This window comes from Varroa jacobsoni, unplaced genomic scaffold (genome assembly GCF_002532875.2).
Source record: "Varroa jacobsoni isolate VJ856 unplaced genomic scaffold, vjacob_1.0 scaffold_193, whole genome shotgun sequence".
In the NCBI taxonomy this organism is placed as follows: Eukaryota; Metazoa; Arthropoda; class Arachnida; order Mesostigmata; family Varroidae; genus Varroa; species Varroa jacobsoni.
The window spans coordinates 254085-276373 of NW_019213095.1; the positions used below are offsets into that span (position 1 = coordinate 254085).

Genomic DNA, 22289 nt, shown 5'->3' on the forward strand with positions numbered 1-22289 from the left:
CCAACTCATTGATGAATACCAGCGCCTCGCTGCGACGTGCGGTCCGACGATGATGCTCCGTTGTACGGTCTCTGTGCGCTATGTTGCGAAAATTTAAGTACTCTGACTCCGGCGCTTTCATCTGCACCGAAACAGAATCGTCAGCCGTTGCAGAGCGCGAATTCTAAACAAAAACATTGACTAAGACGTCAAAAAGATGGCGGATGGGATGCTATATTCCAGTGTCATCTACGAGCAAACATAAAGCACACGGCGTTCAGCAGTGGATGCCTGTAATAGCAACATTCTCTCTACATTTGTAACAAATTTTATACTTAACTTCTATCTATATATATGGTTTATGATATATATTTAGACATACATCATAGATACCTTTTTTGTTTTGTTTTTTCTGCTATTTTCACACGCGATTTCGCCATCTCCGAAGTTTCAGTCACGCATTTTTCCACATTGTCGTTATTAGTAATAATAGTCAGCGTAATTATTAGTATACTATTAGTGATCGGTTAACCCTTACAAGTTATGCCCCACGGCTGTTTTGGCTAAATCTCCATCCTCCCCTGAGGACTCATATAAACTAATCTAATCACATCATCATAATTAATTGCGCCCTTTTATTATCTACATAGTCGCCGCATCTCAGTTGATTCATATTGTTGTTTGCGTTGTCATCTTTCTATTGTTGCTATTTGGGTGTATTCGTCTGCTTATTTATTTGTATGTTAATGATTCTATCACGTATTTTTTAATCAAGGTACAATATCTGCGGATGGCCAAACCCCCGATCTTGCTGTTTTCGCCTTCTTATTTATTATCACGCTCATATCACGTACGTTGCTGGCTCAAAACTGGTTCGTGTACAACCGCGGTCGGGGCAAATCACCAAACACCTGTAACGTATTTAATAATAATTATAAATATGCTAGTTGACCAGGCGTCTGCCGTGTATTTTAAATGCTACTAATAAAAGAAGAATATTAATAGAAGAGAGCAAAGCGCATAATGGAATTTTTGCGTGTCAGCTAACTGACATTGTTAAATTGCATGACTTAGAATCAGCACGACTTCCACTTGAGCCTCAATGCCCCATTCAAATTCAATATATTTCTCTGGATAAAAGTGCCAAACTTCAAAACAAGCAGTGAGGGCAGTATATTTTTGAAAGTGCTTGGAAAGAATATATATTTCGTAAGTGTGTAAGCTAGACTTACCTTTGTGTGGTCGTCCACCATGCGATCAGAGATATCTCTCATAGAACGAGCGATATCCTCCAAACACTCAGGTCTCGCCAGACTCGGTTCCCGTGCGTCGAGTCCCTCTTCCTCGGGCCGTAAGCTTGCCCAGTTAGCTGCATCGACAGGAACCTGAATAGGTGCTGAAGCTGCGTATTGTGTTAAATCCATTGATGATCTTCGTGTCCTCTCCTGACTTAGAGCAGACACCACTTCATCGTCATCATCGAACTGTTCGTCACCGTCTCCCTCGGCACCCATTTCTCGAGCTTCCTCGGCTTGTTCGATTCCACCTTCACCATCTTCGTAAATGGCCTCATCGTTAAATTGCATCTCAAACACGTCATCATCAAACCCGGCTGTTCCCGTTATTCCTCCAGATCCGGATGATTCTCTATCCCGTAGGCCAAATCCGCCACTACGTTGCGAGGCCTTCGACTCCATCGACTCTGATCGTGCCACAGAGAAGCTGGAGCTTTTCGTTGTAGCTGTAGAAAACCGACGTTCTTCCGCAGTTTCTGCAGAACGATGCGATATTGTGGATAAATTTGTATTTTTGTAGACAAAAGACAAAAACGGCGATAATAGTAACAATACGAACAGTCAGAAAAGCCAAGCTCAATCAAATATTAATGCACGTATGCTCTTTCTTCTATGGTTGTATTAACATAACATAATTTTTGTAATTCTGATGTCTGTCAGAAGATAAAGCTGAAACTTGCATTTAGCCATGTACAATTGACATGGAACCTGTATACGGCACACTCAAGGTCCTAAAAGCAGCACTCAATCCGTCACTCATTCATTCACTCACTCACCCTGATACTCGATGATTTTAAGCAGCGTGTTGCACTGCAGGTCGCACTTAGACTTTAACTGCCTGAGCGAGTCAAGCGCTCGTCGATGCTCCTCTTCTATTTGATATTGCTTTTCTGCCATTACTTGCTTTACTACTTGCGACACCTTCGACCGAACCTATCAAAGCACACCAAGCATTAACGCCACTAACTCATTATTCTATAAGGTTGTCATGGGCAAGTTTTAAATTAACACTTTGATGCTGTACCAGACGCTACTAAAAATATGTAGTCACATACTCCCTCTATGTAGCCAGGTACGAGCGAATCTTCTTTATGCGGACCGTGTTCAGCATTTTCTTGAAGGCCAGCAAGCTGAGTGTGGGCGATGGTTGGGTCTACTAAAATTTGGAAGCACTCCGAGAAAGAAGGATGGCGCCGTAGATCTGATATCCATGTTTCATCGCTGAAGGTAAAAAATGTGTTATCTTCTTTAATTGAGTATCGTATACATAAGAAATGCTCATTCGTCGAAAATAAAAACCTTTGGTCTATCTAACTATACATGTGATACGTACAAAGTTCTTTTGTGTTATTGCTACAAATATTTATACCAACAGAGCTTTCTGTAAATATAGTTAAGACGACAAAAGAAAGCGAATTTCTCCTTAAACTAATGAAGCTGTTATTGTATTTTTCCTAGCTAAATTAAACGGTTGATTTGACTTTGCAACTTGAAGAAATATTCAGATATGTGCAAATCCCATTCCGAAAGACAAACACCTCATTTGCTAGCTTTGAATGTTTTATGAGCTTTCATTTAGAAATTTCGAACATAATATTCTATGTCGATCAGTCCCCTAACGATTATAAATTTGAAAGCTGAAAAATACTCCGGTTTTGTAATACTTACCGCCTCAGGTTGTTTGATACAACAAGTGCTTGAGGTTGTTCCTGATGTGGCTCTTGTTGAGTTTCCTGTTGTTTTTGAGAGTCTGAGGCTAGAAACGAAAACACTGGCGTATTGCACGCAAAGCAATGACGTATCCCGTGCTTTTCACGAAGGAGCCACTCGTGTACCTGCAACGAAGCAGACGGAAAAAGGAAGGTCAATGCGTACAAAACTTGTTAAATATTCAAGCCTAAAGAATTAAAAAAAACTAGAAGCTTATGAATGCACAATTTCGTTGCGAATTCATGACATATCATAAGATCATAGTTTACGTCTGCAAGATATATCGCTGGTAACTGGCTGTCGATACTCAAACTGATACTTTACCTCAACAAGAGCTCGCTCATCGCATTTAATTTGAGTGCTGAAATTTGGTCTTGTGTGCTATATATTGTTTTTTGAGTCGACTTTTGTAAGCAATAGAGAGCTCGTGCGAAAGCTATGGATACAAAAATACTATGCTAGATATAATTAAATTCTAGTGCAAAGGAAAGCTCACCACGCGTTTTTGCGGTCTCTCGAGTAGGATAAGTTGACCGCCCAGCGCAGACCGCAAATGGTCGTCTTCAAAGCTGCTTGTGGCCGTAGAATCGCACCGAAGTTCAACATTGAGACAGCCACAGGAAAACAACATGACATCACCTGCCTTGGCCTCCATTTCTGATGGCAATGACAGTTCTGCCTTTCAACAGTGATTGAACTATTGCGTTTTGTGATCTGTTTCTAACTCGAGGTCGTGCTGGTTTGTATGCATAGTATTGGCGTCTTGGGTAATGCAACTGCTCAGGGCATGCAACGTCTCAGTAAGTTCGCGTCGCCTGCCTTTCTTGAAGTTGTTGGTCGCCTACGACGCCTATTGTTGCTTCAGTTATCCTTTACCATCTATTTTTGTCTCTGTTATCGATGTGTTATACACACGGCAGCAAGAAGAGTTAAGCTATTTTGTTAGCAAAACTCAGGTATTAATAATCTTTTCTTCGTGTTGCTGCTGATGAGGATGATGGTGGTAGGCGTCAGCCCGTCAGATTCACGCCTCTACATCGATGAGCATTTAACTAATGCTTGATACATATTTGTGTGCACGTAACCCAAGTAAATTGAAGCAAGTCACGGCCAGTACTTCTGTTCCAACTATGCTGGTAACGGCGTTCCCTCACCAGAGCTGAGGCCTGCGTTTTCGTCGTTTCTTCTCACGGTTACCTCCATTCAACATTATCGCCAATCACCAAAACTATAATACAGTTAACAGCAATAAGAAACTATTTGTAGATATAATGCGTATCACTAAGTTACTCGTATCATTTCACCAATTAACAATACAAACGAAGCCTATTTTGTTCTGCTTTATTGACAATTGGCGTTCTTAGTAATTTTACGGTTTTCCAAGACCAAGTAACGACGTAAAGAAGCGATGCGTTTTTAGCCAATTCATTCAGCACTGTGTTCGAAATTGTATATAAAGGCTCGTTAGGATAGGAAGGTAATCGGTGAGTATTTCTAGCCTTTAAAACCATAAGCATTATTTTTGTTCACTCACAGCTGTTACGAGTACCTTTGAAGTAGCAATATAATTTAGCAGTTCATGTTATCTTATGACGTACAGTAACTTCTATTAAAAAGCACAAACCATTTCAGCACGGGCTTTCAGGCAGTAGCGCCAAGTCTAACCGGAAAGGGACCGTTGCAGCGGCACTCTGTGTCGGCAGTCGTCCCGTGTCTGCCGGTCTATTACTATCGTTGCCTTTTTCGTTAGTTCGTTCATTCGTTTGTGTATATAGATAGATAGATAGATGTATCCGTGTTGTCTTTCTTGCTGCTACTGCTGTTTGGCCTTCTCTGTTACAGTATATGTCGTCGATTGGTCCGCGCGCCAGCCCAGCCGTACGCCACATCGCGCTATTCCACAGCTGTAGCATAGGGCAGCCACTCACGTTAGAGCTCTATCAACAAAGAGCCCAGCAGCATTTCATCGCCGTACGCACCTTCACCACGTGCGATGACTAGCTAACAATATCGACACAGCTATTGCTACAGAACTGTTACTGTTGTCGCTGTTATATGCATAGATATATACATGGGGCATACTGCTCCAGCGTTAGATCAGCTGAACCGTTCGCGGCTGTGATGGGGATCATTTACCATTGACAGGCAGCTCAGCATTCATCAGAACAACGAAGACGGACTAACGAATAGAAAAGTCACTCGTTGATCAATAGCAAAAGCCGTAACACAATTATCGATGGCCACTACGATCACGACGACAACGACAACAACGTAACGAAATTCCCATATGTTACAACCATTGCTCCTTCAGTTTCACAAACATTTAAATCGAAGCAACAAAATGTAGATAGTTTACTTAGAGAAAATTACCGTCAGCGACATTGTCTTTACCGTGTCTGCTTAATACGTGGTTCCTACACATCATTTCAGACAATGAAGAAAGAGAAACCTATTCTTTGTCCCTGTATCCTCACTAGGTATTATGCTTACCTTGGAAAAATCTTTTTCTAAAAAGAAAAGTTACCAAATGATAGGTTTCCATTTGTCTAAGGTCTGAATAATCGGCTTGACTAATTCAATAGACGCATAGCTAATACTCCAGAGAGCTGTTGTCGAATCTCCTTGGGATGAGATCTTGACAACATTACGCTTGTGCCAACCAGTTTAATTTGTTCCTTCATAAAACTAGCGACAACAAAAAAAAGGTTTACAAAAAAGAAAGCCAAATGATCAAACTGAGAGATCTCCAGCCGAGTGAGATCGGTGAATATCGTTTTTTTAAGAACGTTTTATGGCCGTATGCCGGTTTCGTACAAATCTACACTTTCAGTTCATGACTTTTCGGCAATAATACCTAGAGTTAACGTTTGTTAGGACTTGTCTTGTACTTCCCTCTTATTACTAGCCTTTACTTCACTTTAGCAGAAAATGCAGGACGGAGAAAGACGGACTCAGTATTATGTCGACATATGTTAACGAGCAATTTCTGTCAGTGCCTCAAAAAGACGAAGGGGAGGAAAAAAGGATTCTGTTCGCACTTGCGTTAATGCGACAAACGCACGCGGTAGTAAGCATCTGGTATTTTGAGGTACCGATACATGCTGTTTTCTACGTATAGTTCACTACGTATCGTCATATAGTTAAAGGCAAGCTTTCCAGTACTAACTGCCAATTATAGATAGCCAAAGCAGCTAGTATAATTTGCTGCTCATTGTCACAGACATCACTAGTCTGTCTGTCTGTTCCTGCCGCAGTGGTAGGTTGCCGCGCGTCGGCGTGATTGGACGCGTGAAAGAGAAGCTTCGAAGAAGGCGCCCAATAACACCACGAAACGACTGATCTCAAACTTGCCATTGGTCACATTGACCTTCCTAATAACAACAGCGGTAACAAGAACAGTGTTCGCAGACACCATTATTTGGGTCCCCAGTTTTACATGTGCGTGCTGCTAGGGACAATATAAGCCAGCAACACCTCAGACAGATGTATTTTTTTTAGGTACATTATCTTAGAATAATAGGCCGGCCCCTTTGCTTGCAGTTCACTCTGGTCTTTTAGCCGAGAAAGGCTTAGCTACGTTTCTATTAAGCAAAATGCGCTTCACAGTTTCATACTGATTATAACTAATATTTTTCTAGAAATTGTCTTGCCGATATGTCAGTCAAATTGGAGTCAGACAAATCGAATTAGAAGAGACATCGTAGCCTTGTTAGGCTAGTTTTTCAATGCGCCGTTAAATGCTTTTGTCGCTGCTGTTCCTGGACGGATTTAAGTTGCGGGCGTTTCATGCAAATTCAATAGCAGACAACTAAAGCATTCACCACATTCACTTGCGCGAGTTATGTAAAGGCTAGCTGCGTAGATTTAACAGATGGTATATTGACACATATTAGTAGTAGGTTTCAATCAATGCAAAATTCAATGAAATGTCTATCAAATCTTGAAATAGCAGAAGGGTAACGTCGTCGCTCGTCAGTATTATGGGTCCGGCTTAGGTTCCATAGGAAACGAAAATCTCGGAGTCCAAGTTATAGAATACTTCAATACAACGATGAAAGTTGACGTTAGCTTCTACGAGACGTTGAACCGTTAAATTTAAAAAAAACACATACTTCTCACTTAAAAGTTATCGCATAGCTTAACATCTGAATAGCTAGACATGCGTAAAGCGCGAGATTTTTGTGAATGAGTTTATTTTCTTATTCAACGATCAATATATGGTGTTGTCCTAAGGTGGCTACAAGACTCCACTGATTATTATGGAGCATTTACATAACAGAGTAAAAAGGGAGCACAGATTTGTTTCATGCCTGAGTAATGAAAATCCGCGCACAACATCAGCATGCTTTGGTTTGTAGACTTACTTCTTTATAAAAGTTTGCTTGAGATGACGACTTAAATTACTCCTAATAGCTTTATTTATACTTCATAGATTAGGCTCCAATATTTGGAGAGTACACGAGGAAACACTGACTTGAGCGCGTTAATCCATTGACGCTGGCATCTTAATGCTTACTAAATAAAAACTTTTATCTAGATATGAATCGAATTTCGTCTTTCATAACGCCAGATACATAAAGGTCTACGGGGACGTCCCAGTATGAATCCACAAATATATAAAAAAGAAAAAGCTAACAATACACTCGCACTAAATTTGTCACCCATTCCATAGATGAGTCCCATGCACGCTCGCTGGAACAATACATCTAGTTGGATTGTCTGGTTTAGGTCAAAGATGATTAATCTAGCGTTCGTTAGAAAACCAGCCGCCAACCGTAAAATAATTCATAAACTAGAGTTCACGAAAACTACGAGGTGTAAAGAACCAAAGCGGTACCTACTGTTCTGCGATTGGTAACAGCTTTTGACGAAGCCACTTGATTAACCAACTATTCCAAATCCATTTGCTCATCGGCTTTAAAGCAACGTATATAATATCTGCGTATTACATTTAACCACAACACGAAATGAGTTTCTATAACTTCGCTCGTTTTTCTCTCTGCCTCTAATAGCCCGAATAGTTGAGTGCTTTACACAGTGAACAAGATTCATGTGCTTATACTCAAAGGCGCAACAATAATAACAAAGCAGAAATAGGGCAGAAAAAGTTATTACTGGCGTGAACTTTATCTATTCGTTTTTCCCTTAATCTCCAAGCTTTTGCTTTATTTCTCGTTAACAGATGATGCATACGAGTGATAAAAATCACTATTAATGTATAATGTTATTGTTTCCGCGCATGTTTTCTACGTGGCTATGACAATGCGATGTGCGCCCATGAAAAGTTCCAAATCCAAGGCCTGGAGACCAAAAGACACTGCAGGAATTAACAGATATCGACGTGTCCCCTACCCGCCGTTCCAAAAGCTATTTATACGTAAATACATGATGCTAATCGCTTCAAATGCAGGCCGCCAGCATGCTCCTCAACGAAGCAATCTGAAGCGTACTAGGAGACGCACTGCAACGAACGGCACTATGGTATTGATCACCGACTCGAACACCGTGTTCAGTGGCTAGTTATGGTTAGGTACCATTATTGTTGCCAGTAATAGTGGCAGTTCAATAACATTACAATCCGTGATCGATAAGTGCTTATTACTTAAGACAAGTCTGCATAATACTTAAAACGAAATATTGTCAATCAGACCAGATACATGTCTGTGTCATAGAAAAATTCCCGCGCATAGATATTCAGCGTCGAACTGTTGAATCGAAAGCAGGCATTGAAAATCGTCAAGATGGTATATAGAGGGCCCGTGTAAATCGGGTGAATAGTATATATCGCTCTGGATACGTTGTTGTAGTAACCATGGACATGATTATAAATATCACTGACTCAAATGGCCGGCCTTGGCTAAAAGGGCAATATATGAGGGGGTAATAAGGAACTACGAAAGTAGTAACTCTGCCGTCTAACATGTCTGTATATAGAGCACACTTTGTTTGTAAACAGGATCTGCAGCGGCGATCATCGTCTGCAAAATATAAGCTAGTCCTAGTAGATAAATGTGGTAGAGCTCTTATGCCGTTTCTACGTAACGCGTCGTTAGATGCCGCCGACACGTACTCCAGGTGGCTTTCCAGTCCCATCGGACAAACGTGCTCGTTTAGCAGCGGACAAGATCAAGACACACATCTCTGCTTCCTCCATGCTAATAGTTGAAATTAAAAATTTCAGGTACACCGAAAGTTTAAAGCGTTTCTTACGATATTTTGCAAAGTGACGGAAACCAACAGCTAGACACGCCTGCCTATTACGATCCGGTTAGTATGTTCTCGCTCTAAGAGCGATACTTTAAACCTATCCAGTTCATCGAAACTCCTACAGAAAAGTTGGTTATAGATTATCTCAACGACCTTGCTGGAGACGCGTGCTTCTAATGCTTCTAACTCTAATGCTGTATGTGAATGTACTGAAAAACAAGTTGTTAGGCCTTTTTTTTTTACAGCGTTGGCTACCATAACCGCATTTCCGGTTTCGTCTTCAATGCGCTTGGCTTATCGGAACCACCGAGGCACTCTCCTCACGTGAACACCATCCCCTTCGTTTTTGAGATATGTATCGGGGGCGCGTCAAATAATGTCACCACAAAATGTCGAATTTTGAGACGACTTCCCAAGTAAACTATTGTCACCTGTGTACTACTCTGCGTCATCTTAACGAATAACCCCAATTTCCTGAGTGGCAGCCGGCTAAAATAGTTACCGGCAATAAAAAAGAAAAACGAAATAAAAGATGCTAGAGCTATTTCCTTACACGGCCCGGTTATTTGCTCGAATCTTACCATACATTTTTTTTTGCGACTTTTTGCCAGTACGTTGACCAACCAGAAGAATAGGGGGTGGCTAAGTTGCATTGAACTTTTTTCCGCGAAGCTTTGTCGAACGCCGCAGATTATGGAGAGTGCGCGCCTTTGGCTTTGTACTACCTTCTTGATGTTAGCACTTAAAATCCACGTGCAGTGAAGGTTGTCCGGGGAACTCATGCTGTTCAAGTAGCAGAAGACTTTGTAATTCCAAAACAATTTTAAGGCGCTGTACCGATAATTTCCGACACACTTTTTCTCTTTCTTGCGATGCTTTTACCACACTTTTATCATACTTTATCAGGCATGCGATTGCTCGAAGCAGAATAGGTGCTCACTTTAGGTAATCGCTATCCGGTCCTGGAGTATCAACGTTTTTGAGGTATAAAGCTGCTAAACTGACCTGTCCGAACGCGAAGGTTTTTTCACGCACAACATAAAACTTTCTGTGTTATTTTCTCTAAATGCTTCGCGCGACTTAAGATGTAGTACAGATTTGACGATGCGAAATAAACAACGTCAAATAAAAGTCACTCATGTGACTTTTTGCATAATAATGATAAAAATCATTATCATCGTAGTACTAGCTATTGCGAGATACGACAAAAACGATCACTTATAACCAGCTAATTTATCTAAGTTTTCTTGTCACTAGGATATAGTAACAGCAGCAGCCGTACCACGGGCGCGAGTGAATGGCACAAGGGCGGATAACTCGGACAAAATGAATAGGCGGGTTGATTGACACGCCTTAGTGCCTTTTTGCTTGCTAAGAATAATCGTTAGCAAAAGAAACAATAAACTCAACATAATAGTCATAACACTGAGTTCTACAGCAGTACACGGACACGGTTCGTAATAGCGATTGTTCATCACACGGCCGACGGGCCTGACGATACACTTTGACTTACGTACTCGTCTGGAGCCGTTAAACTGAATACAATTGAAAAAAAAATCAGCCAGTTATACTACAGAGCAACTGTTCGCAGTGTATCATCAGCAGCAGCAGCTCTGCATAACAAATCAAAGCATACAAATACTAACATAGTGAGTGTACGTTCCAGCTGATATCGAATGCTCCCGTCGGTAGTAGCGGTGATGGTACTGTGGCCACTTGTATCGCTGCAAGTCCTCGCTGACAATGTTCATATAATAATAACAACAATGCTATTTATAATATGCATACAGAAACAATCGTTGATGCTGCTATTACTCTCATTGTTGCTGGGTGCCATTCTAACTATACGATTATCATACCTACACAGGCTAAGTCACTCACGCAGAGCGCCACAGTCCAGCCAAACGTATCGCTTGTCGAGGCGTCGCTAATCACGTCTACTGACGGACGGACGGATTGTTGGTGTCCTTCCGCGTAACAGCAGCAACATCAGCTACGGTCACAGTGCTAATCGAAATAAACTTCTACCTACTACTCCTATGATTGTTGCCATAATTCGGAAAATAAAATTCAAGCTTATTTACAAGAGGCCACTGAGTGCTTTGTTGCTGCTGTTGCTGCTGCTGCTGCTGCTGTTATCATCATCATCATCATCAGCAGGGTCATCTTTCAAATTGGCTATCGTATCAGTTATCGTTTTTGTTGTTGTTGATAATGCTGGTGCTGATAGTGTACTACAACAAATATACGCTGATTCTAAAAACCACTTTGCGGAACTCGCAGCAGCAGCAGCAGCAGCAGCAGTGGCGACTGGGCCAGCGGTATCGTTGGCGTCGAGTAGAACCAAGCTATCCAAGCCAGCAATGCTGCTATAGCTGAACTACTTACTATAACGACCACTTGCTGCCGTTTCACTTCTAGCATTACGACTACGACCGCTGTAATAGTTAATAACACTTTTGGTATAGCTGCGCTAGCACTTCAGTTATATACAATCAATCAGACTCGTTTCTCAACTTATACTCAGCACTTTTGAAAATGAACAGAGTTAATGGCAGTTTGGCTGTTACAGCTTCTAGTCATTCTAACTACGGCTCGTGTAGCAAAAACTGGTGGTCGACAATGAATACTATATGAAACAACTCAACGAACGGCCTTTCATTGACGACGACGACGACGACGACAACAACAACAACAACAACAACAAAATCAGAAACGAAAAGCGCACAACATCTCTCCAACTCATCATCGTTGACTTTTTGCACCGCCACCACCATCATCATCATCGTCGTCGTCGTCGTCGTCGTCGTCGTCATCACCATCATCGACGGTGGCGGCGGCGGCGGCGGCGGCGGCAGCAGCAGCAGCATCAAGCTACCACCCTACCACGACCATCCATAGTAACAACAACATACCTGCTTTCCTTTGCTTTGCTGCCTCCCTTCTGTCTGCCACCTCTACGACTACTGCTACCACTACTAGAAGCAGCGGCGACTGCAGAGATTACGCTACAACTATAGCGCTGACAACAGTAGCTATAGTTTGCTGCTGCTGCTGCTGCTGCTGCTGCTGCTGCTGTTGCTGCTGATTCGTTTAGTTGATCGTCGCCCGCATAACACCACGTAAAAACAGCAGCAGCAGCAGCTGCTATGGCAGCAGCTTTTGCACTAGTTGCAGCACAACTACCGTACCACAGCTATCGCACACGGTTCGCTAGTAGTGGTAATAATAGCGGCAGCTATCCACAGCAATTAGTAGACAAATAACCAGCGCAGCGCACCACTGTTGGCGATACCAACACCATCGACTGCACCCGTCGTCGTCGTCATCATCACTATTACCACCACCATACAGCGTAGCGCAGCGCCCCGCCAACGGCACAGCCACTGAGCTAAAGTGTACTTTCCACCAGCAGCAGCAGCAGCAGCAGTTCTACTATCAATCACAACAAAAACAATACCAACGGCATCAACCGCGGCAGCAGAAGCAGCAGCAGCGGCAGCACTTTTACCTATATTACCGTCGCCGCTACAAGCAGCACAGCACCAACCAGCCGCGCATTTACTGCACAGTATCGCCCTTCTACGGCAGCAGCGGGAACAACAATAATCATCGACTAGCAGCCAGCTCACAGACGACCGGTCGATGAACGAATAGCCGCATTCGCGCGACATCAACAACAGCAGCAGCACGATACAGACAGACAGCAACGGTCGCAGCATCAACAACATCCTTCGCGTATCGACGGATGTGAGGGCCGATACAGGGACAACACTCAATAGACGCATTATCGAACTGCCAGGTCTAAGCCCCGCACAAAAAAGCCTGCCCGGAGGATGTCCGGCCGACACGACAAAGATCACCTAGACGTTTAGAATAAAAAGAGACCCACCACCCAAATGAAGACACACAGAAAGCTTAATTTAGTGCGGTGATACATGGCGGCAGAAGCGCTAACGGAAGACCCTCGACAAGAAAGGGAAGGAAGGATATCGACAACGCGTTCTTGTTTCAACCCGGAGAAGGGCGAGAGGGGAGACGGTTGATGGGGCGTGCGTCTAGCTGGATATGTGCGTCAGATAGACCGATCACTGCCGCAGTAACGTATTGTAGCGTAGCTTTCTTACGGTAATAGAACGGCAACAAACCTATGTTAATACGGTTTCATTTAATCTGCCTGGCTTGGAACGGGAAGATGAGAGCGGGGCGAGGTTCTACAGAAAGATAGACTACGTGGGGCCTCACACGAGATTAGTCGATGTAACAGAAACAACACAGCATAGGGCAGATCTAAATATCCTACAGAGTTATCTATAACCGAAATTTAAAAATGAAGGTTCGATAAAGAATGCAAAAAAAAAAAGACATAATAATCAACTAATAGGCGAAAATCAGCGAAATTCAGTAGGTAAGTTAAGACATATGTTTTCCGAAGTTACGTAATGATTACAGGACACTAATATTCAGATAATAATGATAATTATAAAAAGAGTATGGCTTTCACTTACTCATAAATTCCTTTTCCAGTCTGCGTCAAGCAAAAAAATTCACTTTGACCAACAATTTCTTCATCACTACACTTAATACGTTGTGATTATACTACTATTATTATTATTATTATTGAGGTTTTCATTAATAAATTATTCAACTTATTAACATCTGAGCATCTGCTTGCAAGTGCTTATGAAAGTCGGATAGATGAGAGCTATACGATTTATTTTATATATTTTATGTTACGATTGACAGAACTGTCATGGAATCGACTGAGAATAGAATGTCTGCTTTCAAAATTTGCCGCGTGATGTGTGTCTTATGTCGAACTGCCGTTCACCAGCCATCGACCCAATCAGCCAACCAGTCAATTAGTTTCGTTCCTCTCCGTCTCCTCCCTGTACGCCGTTGGCCGCTAAAGCTTCTAGTTGCAGCGGCGATTTGACGTCGTCTCCTGCCGTTGCTTTGCTTGACTCGTCTGTGTCCTTGTTGGCGGTCTGAAGTGAGCGGTGAGCGGAATTGTGGCACACGCAGCAGCAGCAGCAGCAACAGCAGCAACGAGTCGAGAAGTTGATCCCGGGCGAGGTAGGCGCGACGGCGCACGGCCACACAGACATACGCAACCAAAAGGCAGGTAGACGGTGTTATCATCATCCTTACACTTATCAATATTACTAGTATATATTGAATATGTGCATACCGATAAACGTAGGAGCAGACGTTCATTAAGAAACGGAAAAACAGCACACATGCGATAGCATAGTTAGTTCACGTAAGCCATACAGACACACCACCTATCGACCTCCATACATTAACCAATTTATACGTATTATTACTATTACTGTTGTTATAACGATAGTGATGAAAGGCGCACACACGCTGCATTTACCCCATCGCATAGTAGCCTCGTAATATTCTCTAGATACAGTTGAGCTCGTAGTCGTCCTATCGGCGCGACGTTAATGGCGGAATCGTCGCTGCTGCTGGGAGACGCCATTCGAAGTTCATGTTGGGCTTTGTGGGCTGACTGACGGAGTGACTAAGTGGCTAAAACGATTGCTAGTACCTACCTGTTTGTTAATCTCGTTATTGCTGATGATAGCAGCGGCAGTGGAACACGTCGTGAAAGTGAAAATCATTTCGGTTTGTGGTGCTTTCGATTGTGCTTCTTCTGTGCTGCAATGATCTCTAAAGCCATCGAACCTTAGCCAAGAATCGTGAAATGAGGATTTATTACTGAAATCCTTTAATGAATGATAATCAGCCGCTCAGTTAAACCAGGCAGCCGCACGGAATTTTTTAATTTTTTGGCGTGTTGATTAATACGTTCGCCTGGACACAGGCTTAGCGCATTCACACTGCGTTTCACACCTTACATGATTTGTTATTCAATATGCAAAGCATTTCTAAATATGATATAGTCTTTTATTATTAATATTGCCATTTTGTGTTTTATCGCAGATAATCGCGTTTCCCAAATCGTCTCAAGGTTTGGCATTTCTCGACATTTCTCTATAGATTCGGTGTCGATTCGTAAACTGTTACTCGCCGGGTCCAATTACGCTCCACTCGGCCGAACAACAAATCAACAATGAAGGGTGAAAACGGCGACTCGGTAAGTCTAAATTAATTGTGTTCTTCATGTTTTGTCGCAACAGCTATGAATAAAACTATAAATGATAGATTATGATGCACGCATACATCCTCTGTTAGTAGAAGTCTGTGCTTATTGAAAGATTTGTAAGTATCAACGTGCGCATCGACATGTGCGTGAAAATGGAACTTCTAAGTAGACATAAGTACAAAGGTAAAAAAAACACAGTACGTAAGTGTTTATTACGTGAGAAGCATGTTATTATTGGATGAAGTCAAAACCTCAAAACAGCACGCATCTCCAAACAAAAATAAGGCGCCCTCTATCTCTTAACATTTTAATATAGCCAGTGCTAAAAGCGCAAATTTACATATCACGTAAGCGTTATTTCAGTCTTCACGCGCAGTGTAGAGGCTGCGACATTTAAAGGCGGGAACAGAATCGCCTTTGACGCAGCAGAGTACTACAAAAGAAATGTAAATTCTCAATACCGCTCAGCGTAGCGGCCTTGTTTTTAGGCCTGTATATAGCGTTGTTATTATTTTTATTAAGGTTATAAAACGCGGGATGTTGTTGAATGTGCAAAATAGAACAGCATAATAAGTACGTATTAATGGAAAAGGCGCTGAGCGTTGGCAGAAACTGCCACGATCTCTATCTGCAACGGGCAAAGCGTACACAATAATTCTGTCTCTCGCTGAGAGAGAGGGGATGCAAGGTAACTGGGGGACTGATTTTCGATCAGTCACTCAAGGTCCTCCAGCAACAACAGGACTGCAGCAATCGATTCATTGATTTCAACTGTAGCTAGAGATCAAATTCCTGGGAGGGGCAAGCAATGGTACGAAAAAAGCCGTTAATGCTTTACTGGATACCGCACAGCTAAGGTTTTTTATTGAATCTTTGTGCTGAATAATTGTATTTTCCTTTCCTATACTGCCAGCAGCCAACGCAATTAATGCAGGGGTCAGTTAACTCTATCAGTAATTTTTTCTTTGGCGATGAAATTAGTGAAAGTCTTTAGTAAGTTTGAACTTTACGGATCCAAAATATCCTCTGTTGCAAAATACTGTGAAATCATTATGCATAGCCAACAGAAATGAGTGTCTCAATGATACAGACAAATGCATTGAGACACTCATTTCTGTTGGCTATTGGTCTGCAATATATATATATATATATATATATAACAGACTAGCTTCTATACCTGTTGATTGAATCTTAGAAAGTCTATTACAGAGTTGATTGTGAGTCATTTCTAGAGAAATTAGCAAATTTTTAGTTGCAATTGTAAAGGAACTTTAACCTCTGCCGACATGAAAGGATGCATGCGCCAGCATATCGCGGCACCATATCAGAGATAGCTTTGCTTGATCATTCGAAAATTGAGTATATACACCATATGGCCTTGCATTTGATTCAGCGCTAAAGATTTCGTACTATGAAACTTTTATTAGTTGGTTTGTTGTTTAGGGTAGTCTACGTAGCTTGATTGCGTGAGGATCTTAAGCATTATCGAATCAGTTGACCACTGCAAGGTGTGGGTATAAAAGCTGTTATTAGTTAACAGCCTACGCCTACCAGCCACTCTTTTTCACTGAGTTGAGTGTTTGTGCATATTGAAGGTTATAAATTCGTTTATGGTTGCCGCATCGGCCGCGTAAACAATAAGTTTAGACTATTTGTTTGCTGTGTGCTAAACTGTTCTTAAGCGTTATAATAGCTTTTAATATTGTCCCAAAAGCTGGGGCGTCTCCTTGCAGTTGTTGTTAGTGAACAGGTAGCACTGGTCATGTCGTTACGGTAGCACCAAAAAAAAATTTAGTAACGTGGTAGCGTCTTTCCGGTATCTATATAGTAGAGGCAGCAGATCCTGAACGGAATAAAGCTAATGGTAGCTGGGAAAATAAATTGTCGTATAATATCCCTGCACGTGTTTTGATTGGCATCGTTGTATAGGCAAAGAGACACAGGTGTCTCTTTTTTAGGAATTCAGGTTTTAAGATTGTCCAAATCCAAGCCGGCACATGCAATAGCTGAGAGATAAAGACACAAAGTCGGGGGTTGACAACCATTCTTAGTATTCGCATGCAATTCTTAGCCTGCGGAAGGAACACGCTCCGTTGTAAAATACAAACGACGGCATACAGTAGTGTTCACTCAACGGTTGTGGCAAAAGAAGCCAACCTGCCTCGCCTGTATACATTGCGTGAGCGTATACCTATAAGTAATACTTTTGATGGACTCTGACAACAATGGTCAGAGTACTGCCGCCAGCTGTTAGTCTCAGATAAATCCAGCTTTGTGACGAAGGATGAAAACCGAATAGGCTTTGGTCCTCCATAGCCACCGTCCTCATCTTCTATAGCGCACCGCCATCATCACGATGATCGTTATAGGCATGCTCACGCACTTTTGTGTGACGAGAGCTTCTCCTGTTGCTGCCGCATTGCAATCCATGGGTTCTATCCGACCAACTTTCCGTGTCATTGGTAACTGTGTGATGATTGGGCACCATGACAATAGTAATAGAATTCGCGGCCGCCACCATTGTATTGCTTGAGCGGGCTCAGCCGCAGTAGTGAAAGTGAATGGTTATGTGTTACGTAGCTGGGTCAGTAGCTCACTGAGCTGAGATAAATTGGTCGTAATAACACTGAAATATAGTTATACCGCTAACGAAATTAATCCAGAAGATAATCCTTGAAACTGATATCTGTTAGAAGCCCGTAAAATGATTGTTGTAATCATTGCGATATATACATATATGAGGCGAGTTTTCTGTGTTTTCATTTCATAGCCGGAAAACGGAACAAGATATGCTCTGAAAAGAATTATTACTCTAAAAAGCGAAAAGTGCAACATACCTGGGACAAGAACACCACATATATATTCTATAATACTATCTTATAATGCTATATGCTTAATATATGTGTGAGATACAATGGCAACAACAATAAATACTGTAGTTATTTAGATCGTTTCAGTATCAGAGTACCCTGTTGTGTGCTTATAATATAGCATTATAAAAATTGTTTTAGAGTGGCCTTATTAGTCAAATGCGCATTTAATTGCATTAATCTCCATATCTGCTGCTATATTGATAAATGTATGATGAGGCTTCTTGTCTTGCCTTTATATATGTATATATTAGTATAAAACCTTGTATGATTAGTACGTTCCTCTTATTAATCGAAACGAACAAGCTCATTGGTTTCCATGAACTTCTTACAGCAATCCAACATTGATTTGCCGGCTAAGTACTTCAAACTACATATTTAAGCAGTACGATAGACATATGGCTGGGTTTTACTAAACACTATGCACCTATGAGGAAAGTTGAGCTGTCTTTGAGTACTGCACGTTGAAAATACCGTTGGTCTTGAGAGTTCTTCTAATTGTTAGGATTTCCGCTATCAATTGCCAACTATTGATGTCCAGCAGTTAACACTCGGCCCTGCATTAATGTTGTATTTGCTATAGCATTATGACCCCTGAGTAGCGGAAACGCCACAGAAGCTACTAATTGTATGACACGACTGGTCCCTATCGCATTGCAAGCTATGGCTAAAGAACGTTGGTAAAAAAATATGCTCTTACTGTTATGTCCTATTTACTAACATGTACTAAAAAGGTTTCATTAAAATTCTATCCAGATATGACCTTACGCGGCATTGCGATTTCTCCCTTCTTTTGTTTCAGAATGGAACCTCCTCCACGGAACCGGAGTATATGCGGAAGTTATTTATCGGCGGCCTAGACTATAAGACCACCGAGAAGACATTAAAGGTAGGGAACATTAACGGAGGGCTTTTGAATTATTATTCGTATTACTTTCATTTTTAAGCATGTCTTCCGGTATTCTAATATGTTGCGCTTTTATTCAAATGAGATTCATCATTCGAGAACGCATGTTGTAACTACTTTTAATAAAGTAGCCACAGCATGCGTTTTTTGTACAGTAATATACATCTCTAGTGGAACGGATTACATACATTTACAAGTTTCCGCTTCTAGGGTTCATGTAGTTACAGCTAACTCTTCCTTTTTCCTCACTTTTTTTTTTCAGGAATACTATGCTCGTTGGGGCGAAATCTTGGACTGTGTCGTGATGACGGACCCATATTCGAAGCGATCGAGAGGTTTTGGGTTCGTAACGTATGCGGACTCACACATGGTGGATGATGCTATGGCAGAGAGGCCTCATAATATCGATGAGCGCACCGTTGAACCAAAGAGGGCCATTCCTAGGTAAAAACAGTCTGCGAAAACTACTCTGCCTTCGATTGTTGCGTTAATAAAGCCAAGACCGATGGATATAAGCTAACGACTACAAAAATTAATTTGTTTCTCAGTGAAACAGAAGATAAGAGCTATTGCGGTTTTTGCCATTTTAAACAAATCGATCCTTTATCCAGTTGTCAAATGTCTCGTGTTGTCTGACGACAACAAGTTTTATAATACTAGCAGCTGGCGTTGGCACCGTTTAATCGGAATAAGTTACTTTCCGGGATCGTCCCGCTAACAATCTTTTGTTCGTGGCAGGGAACAATCGGCGGGAGATACGAATATGTCTGTGAAAAAACTGTTCGTTGGAGGACTTTCGACAGAAACAGAGACAGATGACCTTCGCGCCTATTTTAGCAAATATGGGGCCATCGAAGAGGTGATCATCGCAACAGAACGTGATACGGGTCGTAAAAGAGGCTTTGGTTTCGTGACGTTCGATGACTACGATGCTGTCGACAAGGTCGTTCTGCAAAGGTAAGAAAATCTATTTATGCATACCAACTTAACATTTCTTACACCGTTTGTACGCATGTGGTAAGTTAGATAACCCTCTGTTCGTTGATGTTTTGCGGCAGATACATGCTATACTCTCTTATTGTAAACTGATGGGCAATGCTATCTTTACAGTAGGATTCTGAACAAACGTTAATGTACGATTTATGTTTGTTCGTCATTAGTTATTAATCTGCATTATGTGCTTGTTAGTTATATATCTAAAACTGCCTGCTACTATATTTGATGGTTTACGTTGAATCATTCCAATAGGCATCATATGATTAAGGGTAAACGGACGGAGGTGAAGAAGGCTTTGAGTAAAGTTGAAATGGAGAAGGCCAAGAGAAAGGATGCCTTTATGGGACCGCCTTCCCACTCCCATCATGGAGGTCATGGGATGGGGCCTCATCGCGGAGGCCCTGGTGGTCCTCGAGGGTAAGCTTCTTCTTTACAGAGATAAAGTCGCAGTTTGCGCAAACTGAAATATTACATACGCATGCCTGCTTTACTCTACATAGTCTCTACATAACTGTAAAACTAATTGATACCAACGTTGCAATGCATTAACGTTTATTTTTAGAGGTTACGGTTCCCGCGGATACGGTGGAGGTTCCTCGGAGTGGTCTGGCTATGGCGGTTGGCAGCAACCTCAAGGGGGGCATGGAGGTGCCAGTGCGTATCCTGGCTATTCCACTGATGCCTATTCAGGTAAAACTGCCACTAGAAATGCTAACTCACGGCATTCTTTAGTAAAAGTATGTAAAAAAAAAAACGGGTGAAAGACGTTACCAAAAAAGTGTGCCCGCTGTAAGATCACGAGTACAGGCATCACATTGACGTTTATGACGTTGACCTTTGTGAACACTTGTGAACCTGTTATGTGAACACTTGGTATAAGTGTTCACATAACAAGTAGCATTGGGCAATCTTTATAGTTACTATAGCAGAAATGGCTAATATCTGAAGTACATATTCGCTTTGTATAAATAATAGATTTTTGTCAATGTACGTATGCACTGGTGGTGACTTCGGCCTTTGATGTGGCTAAATATCTTCAGGTTGGGGCAGCAGCGGAGTCGGCGGCTCATATTCCGGTGGGGGTTACAGTACCGGCTACCATCCAGGCTACGGGTATCCGGACGCTCAGGGTGGTTCCGGTGCTCCGGGACCTTACCGCGGTGGAGGCTATGGTGCCAGTGCCCGTTCAGGTGCCCAGCCCTACGGCGGTGAGTACGCAACGCGCTCCGTTTCAGCTAGAAGTCAGTATTAGATGCCGAACAACGTTGCCGTCAATAGTAACAGCAAAAACAACCGCAGCCGCATTGAAAGCAGCAGCAGCAGGAAGCCACACATCGGCACCAAAATCGACCGATCCACCAGTTAGCACTGTCGACCGATCTATAGTACCATACCTGTCGTGATGCTGACTTTCTATAGATACGACACACAGACCAACAGAAACACACGGGCACACACATATATATGTATACTGATATATATATATATATAAAGCAATTCACGGACATACACGTTACTTTCGTTTCACTACTTTATTGAAGTAGATTTTGTCAAAGATGTTGACGAGTGGTCTGCTCAAGCGGAGGCGATCCGTCTAATATAAAACTTGACATAAAGAAAAAGAAAAACAGCCGACCAAGATCGAACGGCCTGTTTTAGTTTACGGAGTTATTACCGACACGATATATAATACGGAGAAACGTAACCTCTAGCAGGTGGTAGCGCTCTGCGCTGCATAAGAATGAAAATTCCAAACTCAAGAAGATGAAGCAGAAAGATATGAGAAACTTCAGGTATTGGACTCGGTAGACCCTGCAAAGGTGAATGGAACTATGAAACAGGAGCTGGGCGATCGGGTTGGAGGAAGGATTAGGAAGTGGGTCGTGGGAAGACCGTGAACGCCGCCGGGAACTCTCGATATATATATACATATATATACACGCATAGATATGATGAAAAAATATATATAAGCTAAGTCAGTGGCAACACTTAAACTATCAATACCATCATTAGAATGAATATTGTGTGGAAGTAAACTAATATGAAAAATGGCAAAACTGGTAGACATGTTGTCGATGCAGGACTGAGTTTCTAATGAGGGAGTTGCACCTCCATTTATCCGAAAAGGATATCAAGAGGGCTGAACTATGTTCAGGGGAAAAAGGGGGAACGCATACTTGCTCTGCTCAAGAGGCGTTAGCGAAGAGAAC

The 22289-nt window shown here is 42.0% G+C and overlaps 2 protein-coding genes and 2 long non-coding RNA genes across 13 annotated transcripts; 2 read left to right on the forward strand and 2 right to left on the reverse strand.

Annotated features, from left to right (window-relative positions):
* Positions 1–397: 397 nt before the first annotated feature.
* Positions 398–12581, reverse strand: LOC111272888 (uncharacterized). Of its 7 annotated transcripts, none has more exons than XM_022854564.2 (8): positions 12107–12581; positions 10838–10928; positions 3481–4212; positions 2943–3109; positions 2330–2495; positions 2051–2207; positions 1212–1750; positions 398–890 (listed from the first exon to the last, which is right to left on the reverse strand). In XM_022854564.2, the coding sequence occupies exons 3-8, from the start codon at positions 3637–3639 to the stop codon at positions 843–845; spliced, it is 1236 nt and encodes a 411-aa protein (XP_022710299.1). In that variant the 5' UTR covers positions 3640–4212; positions 10838–10928; positions 12107–12581; the 3' UTR covers positions 398–842. The 7 variants fall into 7 exon arrangements, with proteins under 7 accessions (XP_022710299.1, XP_022710274.1, XP_022710281.1 ...); XM_022854539.2 differs by lacking the exon at positions 12107–12581 and adding an exon at positions 11580–11958; XM_022854546.2 differs by lacking the exon at positions 10838–10928.
* LOC111272940 (uncharacterized) lies at positions 8906–9743 on the forward strand. Its single transcript, XR_002687794.2, has 2 exons — positions 8906–9251; positions 9437–9743. It is a non-coding gene; the product is annotated as an uncharacterized LOC111272940 (long non-coding RNA).
* Positions 12582–13886: 1305 nt separating the features above from the next.
* LOC111272931 (uncharacterized) lies at positions 13887–14672 on the reverse strand. Its single transcript, XR_002687788.2, has 2 exons — positions 14572–14672; positions 13887–14179 (listed from the first exon to the last, which is right to left on the reverse strand). It is a non-coding gene; the product is annotated as an uncharacterized LOC111272931 (long non-coding RNA).
* Positions 14174–21471, forward strand: LOC111272918 (heterogeneous nuclear ribonucleoprotein A1-like 3). Of its 4 annotated transcripts, none has more exons than XM_022854611.2 (8): positions 14174–14316; positions 15144–15297; positions 18979–19065; positions 19346–19527; positions 19822–20040; positions 20332–20496; positions 20642–20769; positions 21120–21471. In XM_022854611.2, the coding sequence occupies exons 2-8, from the start codon at positions 15274–15276 to the stop codon at positions 21329–21331; spliced, it is 1017 nt and encodes a 338-aa protein (XP_022710346.1). In that variant the 5' UTR covers positions 14174–14316; positions 15144–15273; the 3' UTR covers positions 21332–21471. The 4 variants fall into 4 exon arrangements, with proteins under 4 accessions (XP_022710346.1, XP_086829604.1, XP_086829608.1 ...); XM_086973478.1 differs by having other exon boundaries at positions 14174–14312; XM_086973482.1 differs by having other exon boundaries at positions 14174–14312; positions 15201–15297.
* Positions 21472–22289: the final 818 nt, after the last annotated feature.

Bases quoted from the DNA above. Each gene is read 5' to 3' on its own strand.
- LOC111272888 (XM_022854546.2), bottom strand. From the start codon at position 3,639: ATGGAGGCCAAGGCAGGTGATGTCATGTTGTTTTCCTGTGGCTGTCTC. The intron at 3,110-3,480 runs GTGAGCTTTCCT...GCTTCGTTGCAG, and splicing joins AGAGACCGCAAAAACGCGTG to GTACACGAGTGGCTCCTTCG. The intron at 891-1,211 runs GTAAGTCTAGCT...AATACGTTACAG, and splicing joins TGGTGGACGACCACACAAAG to GTGTTTGGTGATTTGCCCCG.
- LOC111272918 (XM_022854611.2), top strand. From the start codon at position 15,274: ATGAAGGGTGAAAACGGCGACTCG. The intron at 15,298-18,978 runs GTAAGTCTAAAT...CTTTTGTTTCAG, and splicing joins AGGGTGAAAACGGCGACTCG to AATGGAACCTCCTCCACGGA. The intron at 20,041-20,331 runs GTAAGAAAATCT...TCATTCCAATAG, and splicing joins GACAAGGTCGTTCTGCAAAG to GCATCATATGATTAAGGGTA.